The following is a 19,782-nucleotide window of genomic DNA, read 5'->3' as shown; positions in this document are numbered from 1 at the left end:
GATGGGTGTTTCATGGTGATGTTTCAAGATCTTTAGTGACTAATCATCTCATATTCTATACCAGGGTGGCCAAACTTACTGGCCCTCTGAGCCGCATATGACAATCTTCAGAAGTTCGAGAGCTGGGGCACACCTGCCAGGAGCTGGGGCTCGGGGCTTCAGCCCCCTCCTGCTGAAGCCCCGAGTCCTGGCAGATGCATCCCACAGGGCTGAAGCCCCGAGACTCCCCTCCCCGCTGGACAGAGCAGCTACCCCATCACCCCACTGCAATGCAGAGCTCCTGAGCTCCCCCACTCAGTCTGGTAGGCGGAGAATGGGGATAACTTGGGGGGCTTGCAAGCTGCACTTTAACGGTAAAAGTGCCACATGTGGCTCACGAGCCACAATTTGGCCACCCCTGTTCTATATAGTTCATTCTGCTTTTAAATAACGACAGGCCCCTTTGTTCATGGTGGAGTTTTAAGACATTTTTATAGAAAGTCAAATTAAAAATGTTAAAATACCAGCATAAGTCACTGAAGAACACTTCTTAAAAACAAGCTAACAGAGATTCCAGTTTTTTGTTTCCTTGGGGAAAAAGGGGTAGCCAAGAAGCCCTTTTGGGATCTTAGAAACACATTTTTACTTTTTCAGCCAAACCTCTGTAGCTCACCATAACTAGTGCACAGGATGAGCAAGATCTTTGATGGCACTGGGGGAAATAATTTGGCACTGTCTGATATGTTGTTGGAATGTTTTTCTGCAGTTCCAGGTGAAGACTGAGTCTTGAAGTTGTATGTTTCCACAAAGCATCTGGAATTGTAATGATGAAAAATGGCATTCCTGTGGACTCAGGCTGCAGCACAAAGTCCAGCATGTGCCCAAGTCCAGTTCAAATCAGGTCGTAAAATCTAATTCCTGAAAATAAATTTTTAAAAATAGATTGCTACAATTGGCTTCCTCTGAAACTTAACTGATTCAGGCTGCTGACTGATCTACTGTTCGGAATACATCCACACACGTTTCTCTAACTAAAAGGAAAAATAATGTCTTGGGAAGCTTTAATTCAGTTCCTGATATGGCCGTCATCTCAGAAACATACACATATATATAAGACCAAAAAGGGACAGATCATGGGAGATACTTTTAGAAGTCTTTAGCTCCAGATTTTAACATACCTGCATATTAGATAAAGGAGGAGCTTAGTCTTCTTTGTTAACTACACCCTCACACTATCATGCCTCCTACTTAAATACAGCTAGATTGCATTCTGTACTGTCCCATAAGACCTGTTAGTCTCAGGGTTTTTAGCTTAGTGTGGATAAAAGTTCCATGTTTTGTTTGTTTGATGTTGTTTTCTGTGATCTCAATAATGCATGAATGAGAGCCGGTTTGGGTGCACTGAGGGCAAAGAGAGAGGGACCTGCAAGGCGTGCTGGAACTCTGCAGAAGCCACTCGGCTGAGTTCTGCAGGGACAGGCCCCAGGCAGATTCAGGGACAGCAGAGAACGGAGCCAGGGAGCAGCCATGCCCCCAAAGTATGCTCCCCTCCAAACCTTGCAGGTACTTAAGTACATATGGAACTAGAAATTCATTCTGCTCCAAACATCATTAAATCCCACAGAGTTCCCTCCATGTCTGCAACTATGCTGTTGGGGGGAAAGCAACCCAAGAAAACTAGGCTGCTAGGGAGAGGGGGCAGCAGGGTTAGATGGAGGGGCTGTGGAGCAACATGGAGGAAACAAAGGCTTCACACAATTGGGGCAGAGCTCTCAAGGGTCCATAGTATCAGGGGGGTAGCCGTGTTAGTCTGGATCTGTAAAAAGCAACAGAGAGTCCTGTGGCATCTTTAAGACTAACAGATGTATTGAAGCATAAGCTTTCGTGGGTGAATGCCCACTTCGTTGGATGCATGCGTCCGACAAAGTGGGCATTCACCCACGAAAGCTTATGCTCCAATACATCTGTTAGTCTTAAAGGTGCCACAGGACTCTCTGTTGCTTTTTAAGGGTCCATAGGTTAGTGGATCCATACCCGCTGCCTCCACTGTAGCCTCCAAGACTCCTCTGACAGAAAAGAATATGAAACGGAAGCTCTGCTAAGTGAATCCAAGTGAGTTTGTTTAGACCTCTGTCCCCGCCTGTGTTTTTTCCATGGTCTATGTTTCTTATATGCAAGTTGTCTGTTCTTCTGGTATAGTGTTTAAATATGGGTAGAAATAAATCTATTATTGTACTTTATCTGTGGAGTGTTGCTGGTAAATAAAGGAGAGAAACAGAATTGTTTGAACTGCTCTCAGGACCCACACATTAAAACATACTCACATAAGGGGTGTCCACTCTACCTTGAAAAATAACTGAGTGATTCCATCAGGAACAGAGAGGCACAGTTTTTACAATTATATTTATTAGATTATATCAGGAGAATAAAGGACGAGGAAAGGTTAGACTAAGGAAAGGAAGCAATATACTAAGTTTAAAGTTCTGTTAAACCTGATGGCAAGGAAATGACCGGAAATCTAATGTTCTTGTTACTAACAGACTCAACATTTGTATGAGACATTCATGGTAAAGTTTGATGGCCGAATGGAGGGAACTCAGGCACAAAAGTAACTGGCAAATGTAAAAGGCAAAAAGCAGAAACAGGGCTGTAAATGGGTTCTGACAACATTCCCTTCAAGAAGAGATCTATGTAAAATATGAAATAAATTACCAAACCTGGGCTAGAAAGCAAAGCTCTTTTATGTAGGTGGAACTTTTTAATAGCATGTAATTAAATTTCTCCTACATTTAGTGTTTCAGAATAGATGCAACTTTTATAGCATGCTCACTACAAAAAGGTAACACAGGACTATGACTAGTAGTGAGTGCAGAGGACTGGGAGTCTAAACTCCTGGCTTCTAAGCACTCAGATCCAAATTTTTTTTTTTAAATATTTAGGTGTTGCAGCACTCAGCGTTGCGCTGCCTAACTGACTGGGAAGCCTAAATCTAATTTTAAAAGGGATTTAGGCACTCAGCTGAGGCCCAAAGCTTCTATGATGATAAGCACAGTATAAAAGTCTAGATACATAAATTAGAGATATTTCTACTCTGCCATTGATTCATTTAGGCCCCATCTATACCACACAAAAAGCATGTTAGCTGAGCCTGGACCAGATCCTCAGTCTGTATAAATTGGCAGGGCCACCCAGAGTGGGGGACAAGTGGGGCAATTTGCCCCGGGCCCCGCAGGGGGCACCACGAGAATGTCAGAGGCTCCCCCCCGCCTCCGCCTTCCCCCATCCCCCAGCGCGCCATTTCCAGGAGTGGCCCTGTCTAAAGCGGCGTGGCTCGGGTGGGGCCTGAGCTCCTCTCGCTCGGAGCCACATGGTAAGGGGGCGGGGCCTGAGCTCCTCCCGCTCGGAGCCGTGTGGTAAGGGGGCGGGGCTGCGAGCTGCGGCCAAAGCTCAGGCCCCGCTGGAGCCAGGCCGCTGCAGCACTGTCCAGGGCCGCTCCTGGACGCGGCTCGCTGAGGCTCCAGGAGAGGCGGGGGTAAGCGGCATGGTAAGGGGCCAGGGCCGGGCACCCCCGACCCCATCCCCTGCAGCCCTGACCCCCAGCTCTGAGCCCAGCCCCTCTGAGCCGGACACCCCTGTGATCCCATCCCCCCCACAGCCCAGACCCCCAGCTCCGAGCTCAGCCCCTCTGAGCCGGACACCCCCCGACCTCATCCCCCCACAACCCTGACCCCCAGCTCCGAGCCCAGCTCCTCTGAGCCGGACACCCCCCGACCCCATCCCCCCCCCACAGCCCAGACCCCCAGCTCTGAGCCCAGCCCCTCTGAGCCAGACACCCCCCGACCCCATCCCCCCACAGCCCTGACCCCTAGCTCCGAGCCCAGCCCCTCTGAGCCGGGCACCCCCCCAACCCAGAGCTCAGCTCCCCACCCAGCCCTGGGCAACAGCAGCGCCACCCCCAGGCAGCGACAGCCCATTGGCACCAACCATCACCATCACCCAGCGACAGCCCATTATGTAATTGCAAATGTATACATACCATTAAAGTATTTAATGTTTTTAATAATGTATTTCATGTATTTTCAAATTATTAAACATTAATTTTTGAATGTATTTCACTGGTTATTTTTTACATTTCCAAATACATGTTACTATAGTATTGCAACTTTTTTTTAATGGATGGGGCCCCCAAAATTGCTTTGCCCCAGGCCCCCTGAATCCTCTGGGCGGCCCTGTAAATTGGCATAGTTCCACTGACTTCACTAGCATAAGGCCACTTTTTACACCAACTGTGGACCTGGCCCATATATATTTAAAAACAGGTTCATCAGCCTAACACAGTTTTAAGATACTTTGACTGGTTAGTCTGGACAAGGGAAAGGTGTGTTAATCCCATTTCCAGGATTAAGGCCAAAATTTGCAAGCCTGTGTGCCTGAAGTAGGTCACCTACATAAAAGTGGCTTGATTTTCAGAAGGACTAAGTGCTCCCAGCTCCCTTTGATTTCCGATTCCTAAGCATGGATTTAGGTGCTGCACTTTAGGCTCTGAAGTTTGAAAACAGTTTTGCAAAAAGGAACTGGCATGCTTTCCCTTGGTCCATGTTGCCCAGACAAAGGATGTTAAAACTGTGTTAGTATTTATAAAAATGGGTTTAGCTAACCAGGTATTTTTTAATAATGTAAGTATGTAAACTTAGGCAAATCACAAATCATAACTGTGCCTCACTTATCCCCATCTTATAGATATGTATGATACTTCTCTATTTCATTTAATATTCATAAGTAAATAAAATAATAATAAACTAGCTATAATATAGTGCTTTTCATCCATAGATCTCAAAGTGCTTTACAAAGGGAGATCAGTATCATTATCCCTATTTTACAGATAGGGATTCTGATGCTTTGTGATCCTTGGATGCAATATAAATACAAAGTATTATCAACTAATTATTATCATCTTTATTACCACTCAACACCAAGGAGAGCTGAGGAATGCTGAATCAGACAAAACAATTATTGCTTATTCTGCACATATCCACTCTCTAGTTGACTAAATCTCAAGGTGCATGCTATAGAAAGTTATCATTTAACTGCTACTCAGAGTAAGGATCTACTACTATCTATTGTCTTTGGATCACTGCACATGACCAACACCACTGTATGTCTCCCACGCAAAGCACTGTGGTGGAACTGCAGCTGTACCAAGAGATGAAATCAATTCCAATCACAGCAACCAGTTCAGAGCTTCTGATTATGCCCTAGTGCATAATTCAGTATAGAATTATACTGACAAATGGTATAGACAAATGGGGTTTTGACCCTTTTCTGTGGTAAGGGTTTAGATGTTAGAAGGACCATTTCTACAAAACATTTTAAAGACAAAACTGTTTTAATTAATGTAAAATGATCCAACCATCCTGTTTTTCTCTATATCTGGTTTTAGTGTCAGAGTCTTCTTAAGAGGCCAAAATTTATCAGCATCCCACAAAACAAAACGAACACACACACAAAAAGATTTCCTTAGCAGACTGTCTCATTATGAAATTCATAAACAACCTGGGGAAGTGTATAGATTACGACCAACAGGATCCTATAATAGGTGGCGGAGCTATTTAACAACATGGCTAGCTTTTGAATAGAACTGAGTTGAACTGGAGCAAGCTGTTAGCTGGAGATTTGCACACAGTAGATCCAGGCCCTTGAAGCTCACAAGATCATTACTTTTCACCCGTTAGGCTTGACTTGCTCCTTCAGACTGAATTTATCTGAATGCTTCAGACTGATTCTATTAGCATCATCCCCTGAACTCTCAAGTCTGCTTTTCTGTGCTGAAGCAGACAGTTTAAATTGCTGTGAAGACAGTGGCAGTCAGTTCCAAAGAGACTAGCTCTTTATAACATATTTCTGTGAACAGAAAGCAATAAATATGAATCAGAATGCACAAGGATTTGGCTTTCTCTAGTGCCTTTGGTTCATCATCAAGCACCTGATCCCTGCAGCATCAACGCAAGAGTGGCCATGTTTGAAGTAAAAAGAAGACTCTTTAGTTGGTTTATAATATACAAATAACATAAATCGTATATCTATTGTATCTATGAATGCATGTGTAATGCAGTCCCATTAAAATGCCAACAGTTATCACACTGGGGTATCTTCTTCTTAGCGTATACGCAATGTGCCTCAGGTGGCACATGATCTGTCAGAGACATCACATTACCTCCCTACACTTATGTAACTACACTTAAGAGGAAGAACTTGCTGTGCCTGCAATACCACTTTGTGGTAACTTATGCTTTTGATTTTATAACATTGACCACTGTATGTGTATAAGGTATCTCCTCTCTTTCACCACACATATGACATATCAAGGCAGTGTCCAAATCCGGCAACATTTACTTCTATCTTATTTCTAAAATCTAACCTTTTCCTTCAATCCAACAGCTAAAACTCTCAAGCCCCTCATCCTCTCACTTCTTTACTACTGTGACTTCCTCCTATGTGGCCTTCCTAACACTCACATGTCCATTCTCAAGATACAGGTGCTTAAGACCCTCTTCTTTGCCCATTGCTCTGACCATGGAACTCCCCTTCTTTGAATCTATCCACTGGATCTCCCTTTTCTAGCATATTAAATTCAAGCTTCTTCTCCTCAAATTTCAAGGCCCTAGACAATTCTGTCCACCTCTATTTATCTACTCATCTTTTATTTGACCTTCCCCATTCCCTCCACTCAGCTACTAATGTTAGTCTCCACCATCTATGTATTCAATTCTCTCGCAGCTGTCTTTGTACTTTCTTCCACTTGGGACAATCTCTCCAAACTAGTTCATAAGGTCACCGTGTTCTTCTTCAAATCCCTTTTGGACCATGCATTGTGGTTTAAAGGCAAATAAAGAGACAAGTTCCCTTATTGAAGGAGTTCACAATCCAAGTTAGATCACAGAAATAATAAAAAATTACAATACAGCATGGCAAGTAAGAGGGTACCTTCATGGAAATTCCACTGAATTCCATTAGAATCCTTCCGCTGGTCTCTGTTGGTTTCTTCTGCACCCATAGTCTCAGGAAACAATAGACTAATAGTCCCAAAACCTAACTGGCCAACTGGAATCAGCAGAAACTAGTTGAAAATTTTCAGCAAGAATTTCCATTAAGGTGGTGTGGGGAAAGTCAACAGTAAACAGTGGAAGGGGGACACTGCTCTACAAGCAGGCTAGATATTTCCATAGAGAGCAGATCATGTCCATTGTTTGGTAGAGTATTACATATTTCTTATTTTTCATTTATGGTTGATACATTTTTACTATAATGTAAATGTATTTATTAAATGCCAGAAACCTGTTATTTTAGTTCCTTTCATAATCAATTACCCAAGCACCCCATAACATTTTAAAAAACAGCAAATTGAGACAGTGACAGGGAACAGCTGTGTAGACAAATGTAGAAGCAGCCATTGTATATTCAGCAATTGCTCTCTTAAAGCGTTAGGTATTAAACCATGTTTTATGGAGAGAGGAAAGGTGAGCCAGAACACTGGAGCTACCTCCTACTCTGAAAATGCCATGAGCTATTCATCTTTCACCTGAATGGCTGATATGGATGGGCATAAAGGAATAGTTTAACATTTTATCCAAAGGATGGCACTTCTGACTAGTGCTACCATATACTGTCAATAAAATATAAGCTGCATCTTCTGGCATAGGACTTGAACATATGATCTTCTTGCCCAGAACCAAGAATTCCACCAATTAAGCTTTGTAGATCTAGTAATTAAGGCATGCTTACTATTAAAAATAAATAGCAATGATTCAGATCTTGAGCTCATCATTCCATTTTTACTGAGATGTTTTAATTCAGTTGCCAGAATAAAGACCAGTGGCCTCAGGAGTTGACCCCACAATATTTGTTTTTCAAACTCTTAAAACCCAACAAAAACAATTTTAAAGAAATAAATTAATTACTCACAAATCAACTCTAACTTTTCAGTGACTGTATCACTGATGTCCTTAGACATATAAAGCCAAACTTTGGCACAATTTATGTTTCCTCTCCTATTGAAATAGTACTGTAACAATACTCTTGTTTCCAGCTTGGATCCCGTTTGGTACAACAGTTTGATGTTCTCTTACAAGACTAGTGAAAAATACACTCCGCTAATTTTACTAAGTGCCATGGCAGCATCTCTAGGGACTATATGTTTTCCTACCTTTTCATACAGTAATATGGTTTGCTCTCAGCTAATGAAATATGCTTTACATTAGCTGGAGTGAGGAGTTTAGTTAGGATGTCCCTCTACCCTTTTTCTGGCTGACATATGGTCAAGCAGCAAAAAGTTAAACTCAACTGCTTTGATAGAAAACTTCTTTCCTTTCTTTAATATTTTATGGTTGATCATGAGTTGATAATCCCTGCAGATCTCCTTTTGCTTCCCCCATTGCCCCAGTGGTTTATGATGTCCAATTAGCCATCTGCCATGCCTGTACTGCCATACAAAAGGAACACACTCCCCTCTACCACAACCCATCAGCAGGCCCATTGTCCCAGCTGACAAACAAGAATCAGACACCATTGTTTCCAACTGATGTTGCTGCTCGGAATATAGGCTGCCAGTTGTGATTAAAACAGTAGGGGTGCCAGAGAACACTCCAGGAATCAGGAAATATGCCAGAAACTACAATATTAGTAAAGAACCTCCATCAAGTTCCTTTTACTAAGCATATACTAATTTCAAGTAATAAACATACTGGGTCAAAGTTTGCTCTTAGACAATAGGGTTTACATGGGAGTGAGAGATAGTCTGGCCCATTGCCTTTACTGTTTTACTAAGGGTTCACAGAGTATATCTTGACAAGAAACTCCTGCAATCTCCAGGAGAGACAAAAGTTCTCTGATTCAAAAACATTCTCTTTAATGATTTCTTAAAAGAATAAGGCAGGTCATCTTATGCCATTTGTGTACAACTTACTACAAAGAAGTGATCAAAAACCTGAAAAACACAGCTGAGTTAACACATAGAGCTACTATTATAGATTATATAATGAGTTAATTTATTTTTTGCTGCAAACACCACTCACTTTTTTCTCCAAGGCCACTTTAGTAACACAAATGACCAGAGCAGCTGGTTCACCAGTCACTGATGTTAAACTGAAGATAATTTCCTCTTATTATTCTGAGAAAAGCAAGATGTGACCTATACTAATAAGTATAGCTTGCCTACTTACAGTTCTTTGTTCCGTCAGTGAAACAAAAATGGTGTCTTAGATAATTAAGGCTGCAGAAAAGGAATTTCATTTTTAGCTTTAAAGGCAATTTGTTGCCTTTAAGGGGGGATTGCCTAATTTGTCTATGTACCTACCTGGCCTCTTTCACAAACTAGGAGGTGCTCAGACACTATTGTAAGGCATAAATGTAGGCAAAAGAGATAGAGGGAGACAGATCATCCCAATTAAATACAACATAGTTTATGTATTAATTAATTAAAACAAACACATTGCTTTTAAAAGTAAAAATGGAATTCCATTCTTGGGCCCTGATTCTGCCAGGCTCTTAAGCACTTACTTAATTTTAAGCATAGGAATAGTCCTATGGACTACAATGGCACTACTCATGCCTTGAAGCCTAAATTATCTGAGGCTAAATTTAGCAACAACTATAAATATGATCCCAAACTTCTAAAGTTCATCCGTGGCTATCACCGATCTTCTCTTCAGCCTGCTGGATCAGGAAACAGGAATGATTTAAACAGCAATGATTTTTTCCCAGTTCTCTACTAATCTGCTGTCACACTTAACTACAATAAGGAACAAAAATATATAGTACCAGAAACTAATATTATCTGTAGCCACATGAGGTAGTCAAGTAAATAGGATTCTCTCCTTTATAATGCTGCATGGGGGAATGGAGGTGTACCTTGGGTTCAAATACCAACTTCAGTCTAAATCACAGCTGAAATGACATGCAAACTGCAAATATCCCCATCAAATATGACTCCTTTCTTGTGCAAAACTGACCATAACTTGGTACTGCAACCCACATATTCCACAGGTGGCTTGACCTAGAAATGCATTTATGATTGATGTCATCATGATGTTTGGGTCAAGTTCTAATTTCACTTATGTTAGTGAAAAATCCAGCATAAAGTCATTGAAGTAAATTGAGTTATTTCAGATTTACACCAGGATAACTGAGATCATAATTTGTCCTAGAATCTCTGACTAACTTTTTTTTTTTTTAATTCAAACCTGCCATGACTTTTCTCCTATAGCCACCTGCGTTCCAGAGTTCTCTAGTAAGACGATCACATTTTACTTCTACATTTGCTTTCTCTTTCTTTTCTATATTCAGGTTTCTTTTGCAACATGTGCATTACAAACCTCCCAGCTATGCTTACAAGGCTCATAGGGCAAAGTTTCCTAAGTGGTAGAATCCTCATAGTTTAACACAGGGCATGTGCACCATATAGACCTATAAAAAAAGAAGTTGTTTATTCACCAAAATATTAAAAGCAGGACACCATTCCAAATCAAATAAGAGCACAAATATCTCAGCTTGTTCTTGACTTACTTTAAGTTCAAGTCATAAAATGCACAGCTATTTGGGTTTATAAGGTCTAACACTCCATAAGTATTTTCTTTGATATAGCTATGAAGTATTTCCAAATACCAGTAGGTACTGTATTGTACATGTCACAGTGGAATAATAAAGCTGCTTCTATACATCCATAATCAAACTTCCTTGGGACCATAAGGTCACAGCAGCTGAAACAACAAAATACATCATACCAGCCCTGCCTGCCTAAAAGAGACCCAACACACCTGTCCAATGGGAGAATTCCCCACAGGGTCCTTAGCATAGAAGGTGCATGTTCTTTTACATCTCTGAAATCCAATCCTATATTTAAAAATCTTCTACTCCCCAACACTCTGTCAAGGCCTTGATACAGCCATGGAAAAAACAGTGATACTTATACTTTCCTGGCGAAAGCTGACTCTTAGTTACACCTATTCACCCCTTCTATGGATGAGAGACCACTGAGACACAAATCTGACCATCTATGTTCCACTGTAAAGAGGTTTCCTTTACTCATGAGCACTATCGCCATTGTATTATTCTGTGGGGTTTCTCTTTCACAGTAATACTGTTCTTCCCTGTGAGCTTGATTTGAAACTCAATGAAGGCAATGGCAGTTTTCCCACTGACTTCAGCGGGCACTGGATCAGGCCCTATAGCAACACCTACTAATGCAGATAATGTTCATGCTGTATTGATGTTTCCTTTACATCCACACCCCCTTGTTTTGTGAATCAAGGATTGTTAACTTGACAGTAAAGGATTAGCTCTGAGCAAAAACTTTGTGTACAAGGTCTCATCCTGGGAGCTAGCTATTCAAATTAATACAAAATAATATAAATGTTATTGTGCCATACTGTAGGATGATCTCATCTAGAAAAAATGAATTGTAAATAACCATAAAATGTCACTTGCATTATGTTTTGCACAATTGTTTTACTTTTTTTTCCTTGGTGCAGGAGGCTATTGGGGGAGGAACTGAATGTCTTCTGGGATTGCTAATGAGATATAGAATATAGAACTTTTTCTCCACTTTAGTCACCAAATTAAATCCAAGACATGGGCCAGATCATATCCTCATGTCTTTCCCCTCCACAAATCCATAGCGTCTAATACCTTTTCTAGGAATTTTCAGCAGGGCTGAAGGAGGAAAATGATGCTATCCCCACTAATAGCCCCTAGCACAGCTACACCCAACTTCTGGTCCTTTTGTCTTCAGACCCCAGACCAATAGAGCATTGTCTACAAAGTCAGGAGGACGACAAAAAGAAAGTCCCCTTCCACATGGAATGGGGGAGATCTGCTCATGGAGGCCCTACTCCATGCACATATGTTGGGGAGCACATGACTATCTGGTCTTAGCTGAGTAGTGACTAAAATCTAATCCAGGTAACCCTCTGAACTATATGAAAAAATAATTCACATTATAGATTCAGCAAAGTGTAAAATGAAAATCCACATTCCTGGTAATACCATAGGGCAAAATCTCCAGAGAGAAGTGTGATCTCTACATTGTCACTGTCCCTTTAAACAACAGGGGTCCTTTCCAAATGGAACACAAAACATGACAGTCTTTCCATATCACAGCCTCCTTTATTAGTGTACGTTATCAAAACGGACCTTATAAATTATAAAGTTGGAAGGTGAGGAAGTCAGACACCATGAGTACACCTTACCACCAGAGACAAGTTGATTGATTCAATTTATCTGTCCTACTAGGAGACACTTGATTCCATCAGCCGCAAGGAGCACTCTTCTGCAGACATAATTTGAAGCACATCTATTGATCAAACAGCCTGTCCACTGCCAATCATTTTAAAATTATTTAGTAGCAGAACTGCCAGTCACTTGAACACAAATGAACAATGGTGAAAGTCTAACATGCTGGTGGAAGGCAAAAGGAAAAGAGAATAACTCATTGCACTAAAAAAAACAATATCAATTTTCAACTCACCCACAGGAATCAATGACAGATTCTGCCTCTTCACATCAGAAACAATGTTAGATTTAGATGATACAAAACGAATTAGAAAAGAAAACCCTATCCACTGTGTACAGGAAGTATTAATGATTGCTCTTTCAAGAAATCACTGGTTTGCTGGATTCTTCTATCAGTTTACCTCTATAAATATTTAAGGTTTGGCAAATTTTTGTTGTCTGTTTTACCCTAGCTTCCAAAGTGTAACAGAAACTCTTAGAACACAGGCACAAAGACAAAGCCTTTCTTATATGTCCTCATACATCCAGGGAAAGTTCTGACATTCCAACCATGGCTTTACAACATGACTTCCGTTACTCTATTCATTCTCTAAGCAACAAAGTCATTCGGATTCAGTCCCACACAACATTAAAAACTGGAAAACTCAGTACATATTTAACTTGCTGATACGAAATAAACCACTGACACTTTTTCTTAAGAACATATGCAAAATTTTATTCTTTCAATCTTTGTCACCAAATAGAAATCAAAACTCCAAAACTTAATAAAGTATATAAAGGCATAGGGCCAGATTCTTTCACAAAGAATTGCTATAGCGCAAACAGAAGTTCTGAGCTTGACATGGAAATTATTGCTTTTGGTTCTATGGCCTGTATGAAGTCAGAGGTCAGGCTAAATTATTATAATGATCCCTTCTGGCTGTAAAGTCTATGAATTTTTATTTCAGTTACACAAATATAATCTCACTGAAGTAAATGAAATTACTCTTTTTATACACCATGGTAACTAAAATCAGAATAGTCTCTGCCACACATTTCTTTAGAGATATTTGACCGGATTCTGATCTCAATTATACTGGTGTATGTCCATTGACTTCAAACAAGTTATCCCTGTTTCACACCAGTATGAGATCAAAATCAGGCCCAGCACTTATTACTTTGGATTGATTAATTTGATTTTGTTTTCCACTTACAGCTTACAGATCTGTTATCTTCATTGCCATTGATAACAGACCCTACATTTGAATTGCTGGGTGCTCTTGCTAAAACATTTGTCTGTGAAGGGCCTTCATCTCTGGCATATGCTTCCTCTATTGGTCCAAGAGAGCTGAGCTTACTGACCTTTGATGCTCGGTGTAAAGCTCATCTGTTTACTAAAGCTTTTGAGTGAGATATATTGATGGAGAAGAGTGTCAGGACCCTGAGTTTTCGTTGGGAACGCTGCCTTCTGAGTTTTTGCTATTTCCTGTGATCGCTACAATTTGGTGAGTGCCCTTTTTATAGGCAATTTTTGGCAGCATCTTTGAATGGTAGTCTTGTATATGAAGGGTTTGCATAACTGAGATTCCTAATGTTAAAAAAGTATTGTTTTAATTGTCATGAATGCACCAAGACACTAAGAAATTGTCTTTTATAAAATCTACATAAGTACTAGAAATTCATATCTATATAGCACTAAACACTTAACAAAAGACAACAACAAAAAGTCAGACAAGGGTAATACTGGATCTGATCTCACAGTCCTGTCTCAGGCAACACTCCCATTGACTTATGTGGGAATTCTGCCTGAGAGGGAACTGGAAGGGTCAGGTTCTCAGTTTGTTCACAAGTGTTCTATCTAAACTCTCTCCCTGAATACACCTCATCAGCTGTTTTCTCTAGCATCCATTAAGACTGACATCAACAGCAACTCTAGGCAGTCACAATATCAGCACACAAAGCAGAGAACCAAATAGGACAAGCAAGCATCCATAGAAAAGTAGGTTATTCCAATAAAAATTAACCAATTTCACTAAGGTCAGGCCCACCACCAGATGCCTTGATTTCTGTTTATCAGGTCCATCAATGGCTATTAGCCAGGATGGACAGAGATGGTGTCCCTAGCCTCTGTTTGCCAAAAGCTGGGAATGAGCGACAAGATGGATCACTTGATGATTACCTGTTCTGTACATTCCCTCTGGGGCACCTGGCATTGGCCACTGTCAGAAGACAGGATACTGGGCTAGATGGACCTTTGGTCTGACCCAGTATGGCCGTTCTTATGTCTTTATATTTGTATTAATTTTAAAACATGCCTGATATAACTATGAGGCTCATTCATGTCTGTGAACTAGTAAACAATTTCTTTTTAAACAGTGTCAGTGTTTTGTGTATGAGAGGACACACAATGGAATAGAAGCCTTCAGATTCAAACTATTTACTTACTTGAGTAAATGGGAATGCCAAAAACCCTCCCAGGAACCCTTTAAATTAAACGCATAGGACACCTAACAAGATTATATTCATGATTCCTTAGGCAGAGAATTTCTGGAGGAGGACACAGAATAGGAAAATGTTTGATCATGGGATTCTTTTTGAGTGTTCTTTTCTTATTTAGTATGATTTCTTTTACAAACTAGACACAAATATGAACAGTCCCTTTGACTTCAATGTTGTAATATTTTCTTATGTTGAGAATTAAGTTCCATTAGGCAATGATTTAAGCTTTTAAGGGGGAGATTTCTGAAGCAATATAAATTTTTACCAAGACAAATGCTAATTTTTTTAAAGTGCATTCCAGAAATCTTCAATAGCCCAAGAACACTTATACCACTGGAGTATGGGAAATCTATAAATGCTTTGCTCGTAGCCATGCAGGGTATCAAGAGGCAAATATCCATTGGCTTAATGGGTTGTGGATCACAAGATATGCACAGTCAGACCTTATTATAGTTATCCTCTAGATCAAAGCATTTTCACATGAACAGGGTTCAGTCCACCATAATTGTAGCAGATCTGCAGGAATGAACTTCTTTAAAGTTTTGGTGATTACATGATTGTTTTGTTGTAACTGGAGCCTGAAGCTCTCTGCATAACTAATGATCAGGTAGAAGGAAAAAGGCAGCTGAAAAGTAAAGCCTTGACAAACAGCTGTGGCAATAAATGTCAAATCCAGACTACCAGGGTCAATCCCCTTATGAAGTGAGTGTTTCATCCTTTGCAATTTTTAATTAAAAATTTACCAAGTAGCATGTAATGCTTTAAGGTTCGGCCTACAGAATCAGAAGGAATCCCATAAATTGTTTCACTTGGGGCTTTGATCCCACATAAAGATAAGGGCCATCAAACTAATAATACTTTATGTGGGTATCTAGTGTATACACATTTCTTAGAGAATTTGGCCCAAATGTTCTTTTAAGAAGCAGAGTCACATTTAATCTTATGCTGTTATAGTATTGTCCTCTAAAACAGAAGGACATTTATTTCTCACGCTACTCACTGAAATACAATTGGATTTGTTCTTGATCCTGACCTTCTGGATCCTGCTAACAAAGTCCATCTCAGGAGGAATGAGATACCCAAGCAAATATGCTCACCAGTTTTCCCACCAGTAATGACCTGTGTTGACTTCTAGTGTCCCTAATGCCCAGTACCACTGCCACAGTACACATGACTGATGGCACTGGGTTAACAAAGCCTTTTTAAAAGGATTGCAAGGGTTGTTTGAGATGGAAGGGGGTACTTGTGCATATAATATATTTATAGTTTTCAAGTGAAAGTACAAATTTAGTAGGCTGAGGGAGGGAAGAAAGCAAACTCCTCTTCAAAATAATTAACTGTGATTATTATTTATTGACCTTTCCCCACAGCTTGCTAACCCCTAATTCTCCATTCTGATCAGAGGAGTGATCCAGGAGGCGGTATTACACATTATGGACAATGTGCATAAGGATGGTTAAAATCGGAGCCTCTGGCTCCATCACCTGACCTAACCTATAACCCAAACTGAAGGCGTGTTTAGGGACCCAATGCCATGTCTTTTTGTATGTGTAGTTCTCACAAGCCATCAATGAACATCTTGGAGATGCTTTTGTGTATTTCCAATCTCAGAGGAGAAAGGGAGAGAGCAACGATAAATTTCCTGCAATGTTAAGATCTTGTACCGTGCGAGAACTGGGAGGAGATGTAATCCCTCCCCTCTTGCATTTAAAAAGTGATCTAAGATCGCCCCATTCCTGTGTAACAAGCGAAGAGCAGCATCATTTCCTAGCAAGCCAAGGAACAAATGGAAACGGAACAAGAAGCGGGGGGATAAATCTGGTTTCTCTTCTGAAACTGACAACCAACAGTTTCCAATCCTCGGTCAATTCGTTAAGTGCTTGTGCAAACAACCCCAACACAAAAGCATCTTTGCCCAGAGAAGGGTCTTCTTCTTTAGTGGCTGTGTATGTCTCTCACACCAGCCGTGAGACTAAAGTCTTTTTTGGTGGGGGCGGAGAGGAAGGAGACAATGAACAAAATATAAACAGGAGGAGGAGAAGATCAGCGGGGTTCTCTTCACCCAGAGGACCCCAACCCTGTCCATGCGCCCCCAAACAAAGCAAGTCAGCCAGTCCCTTGTGGCTTCCCACCCCAGGATGGTGCCAATGCAAAACAACCCCTTTCTCGCATCCCATTCTCGCCCAGGCGATGGCAGCCCCTTCCCCTCCTTCTTCTCCCCTTCCCCATTCCTTCCTTACCTGTTCGGAAAAAAGCATCCACCTCGGAATCGGGGACAGCGCCTTCCTCCGCTGCCCCTTCTGCGGGATTCATGGCTGGGGAAAGAAGAGGCGAGCCCGGCTGCTGCTAATATCCAGTGAGTTAGGGAGGAGGAGAAGCAAAGGAAGAGAGAAAGAGGGAGGGATGGATGGAGGCGCTTTCAGCAGCTAGCCCAGCCGTGCACCGCCGGGATCATCCCTTCCATGGTGTCTGGTGAGCTCTGCTGGGGCTGCTGCTCCCTGGGCTTAGCAGCAGCTGCTCCTACTGCCTGCCAGTCGTGTGAGGTTTGCAGTCCCCTCCCGCCCCCCAACACCTCCAGCAACAGCAGGCTCTCTGCCAACCCCCTCTCCTCTCTCTATTGTTCAGACCTGCTCTGCTCTCTTCCCCCTCGCCTCCTCCTCCTCTCTTCTTTGCCAACAATGCCCCTTGCTGCACATGTGACTCCAGCCGAGCTGTATTTACATAGATGACAGTTCAATTCCTTACAGCAGCGGCAGCCGCCTGAGCCAGTATCACACCAGCTATTGTTGTTTTCCTAATGATCATTTCAACAAGCCTGGGTTATTCTGGCCGTCAGGACTTCCTGAGGGAGGCAGGAAAGCTGGGATGTGGATATTATAAAGGGAAGAGGAAGGGAGAAGGAGAAAGAGAGAGAGACAGAGAGAGATTGTGTGTGTGTGTGTATGTGTGTGTTTCGTGGGAGCTTTATCATTGCATGATCAAGGGACTTTTTTCTCCCCCATTCTTTCCATCTCTCTTAAATCAGCTAATCCACCCCTCCCAGCTAATACAGGATTGTGCCCTATAGTATATTCTCCTACGAGTCCCCTTCTCTCTCTCACGCACACACACCCTTACTAAAGCTTGATCTAGTCCTTACTATATGGATCATTCACCCGAGGTTTCCTTCCGATATACAGATCACAATGAACATTCTTTCCTTACAGGCAGATTCAAAACAAGACAAAAACCCACTGGGTGTGTATGAAAATACAATCGGGCAAATGAAGTGTGTCCCAGAATAGCTAGCTCCTGTTGAATTTCAGTTCAAAGAAACATGCAGCGTTGGTAATTAATGCAGTGACTGTAGTGCCAGTTGGTTTTTAAACAATATTTTCCCTTACAATATGATAGTGCTTGAGGGTATACAGAATAGTGCTGCCAATTCCATTCCTTAGGGTGCCATGTCCTGAATAGGTATGTGTGTGCATGTCTGAACATTTGTACTTAAACTTCCAAGAGGATTTCACTGATTTTTCCATGTGTGCTTTGCTGACTCTCCATTTGTGTCATCAATTTGCATTGTTCTCATATCAAATTTAAAAGGTATGAGGCACTTTGCAGTGGTAAGTATCTATAAAAAGTGTAGAGAATCAAGTAACAAAACTGGGTTTTGAAGTATTCTATTACATAACATGCTGATGAAACTTCAGGTTTCTGAAACAGATATTTGAAACTGTGTTTGTTCTTGCAGGTACTTTCACATTCTGCTTTTTGAAGGCTTTGGGTTTGATGGGGTGCATGGATTAGTAGTCTGAAAATGGGACGGGAAACCAAGACATATTGATTTCTAGTTCCAAGTCTGACAAGTGGCCTTGTCACGTGATTTAATTTCTCTACCACAGTTTCACTATCTGTGATACAGGGATAACATTTATGCACTTATCTGAAAGGGGTATCCTGAGGAATAACTAGTTACTATTTGTAAAGTGCCTTGAAGATTAAAAGCGTATGTCCTACTGTTATTCCATGACATCCAGGTAATCAGATACTAATGTGAAAGACAGGGGCAAATGGTGAAAAATCTTTCCTCACTTTCTGCCATTCTCAACCTCATCAGCTACTATGATTCCACTATAGCCACACAACATATCCAAAACTGATAATCTACTAATTAAGGCCAGATTTTGCCATTCTATCTCAGAGTGACAGTTGGAATCAGTGGGATTATTTGTGGAGCAAGGTACTATACATTATTAGTAGGGGGGGGTACAAAACCTGGCCCTTTAAAAAAACCAAAACCTAAACTGAAACTCCATCATGTCTATCTTCTTGTTTAATTCAAATCTTATGTTTATACCTCAACCCAAACTTGACTCTGAACTTTCCTCTACCTCCCTTTATTGCTCAACTCTATAATTCTGCCTCTCATCCCCAGACACTGCCCACACCTTTTCTGAAACTCTTATTCATGCTTCAGCACCTTTCATCACGATTAAGAAAAGGTACTTACCTTACAGTAACTGGAGTTCTTCAAGATCTGTTGTGCATATGTATTCTACTCTTGGTGCGCATGCACCCCATGTGCTTGAGATCAGAGTCTTTTGGCTAGCAGTGTCTGCTTGGGCAAGGCATGTACACTAAGTGTCCTTGTGCTCCAGTACCAAGTGCACATAGAGCAGAGCAGGCTTAAGCACCATTCAGTTCCTTTGCTACTGCAGAATTCAGATATGAAAGAACTCTGTGGTAATGGGGATGGAGAGCAGGTTGTGGAATACATATCAACATTACATCTCAAAGAACTTTGGTTATTGTAAGGTAAATAATTTTTCTTTCATCCTCTAGTGCGTGTGTATATATATTACACTCTTGGTGACTCACAAGCAATGACTTGATGTGACGGCAGTAGGTGCTCAGAGTCTGCTTAAATAAAGTTTGCTGTGCAGCTCTGCCAAAGAAGCATCAGACCTGGATGCTTCCCCCAAGAAGTAGTGGTTAGTGAAAGCATGGATTGAACACCAAGTAGCTGTTTTGCAGATGTCTGAGATTGTGTAAGGAACT

General features: G+C 41.3%; 1 protein-coding gene across 1 annotated transcript in view; it reads right to left on the bottom strand.

Annotated features, from left to right (window-relative positions):
• KALRN (kalirin RhoGEF kinase) overlaps positions 1-17,055 on the bottom strand; it is a 730,922-nt gene extending 713,867 nt beyond the window's left edge. The window contains exon 1 of the mRNA XM_065413425.1: positions 16,983-17,055. Coding sequence (XP_065269497.1) covers positions 16,983-17,055 — 73 coding nt within the window. The remainder of the gene's footprint in view (positions 1-16,982) is intronic.
• Positions 17,056-19,782: the final 2,727 nt, after the last annotated feature.

The sequence above is a fragment of the Emys orbicularis genome, chromosome 11 (assembly GCF_028017835.1).
Source record: "Emys orbicularis isolate rEmyOrb1 chromosome 11, rEmyOrb1.hap1, whole genome shotgun sequence".
Classification (NCBI taxonomy): Eukaryota; Metazoa; Chordata; order Testudines; family Emydidae; genus Emys; species Emys orbicularis.
Note: the sequence above shows the minus strand (reverse complement) of the source record. Positions and strands in the feature narration are given on the sequence as shown.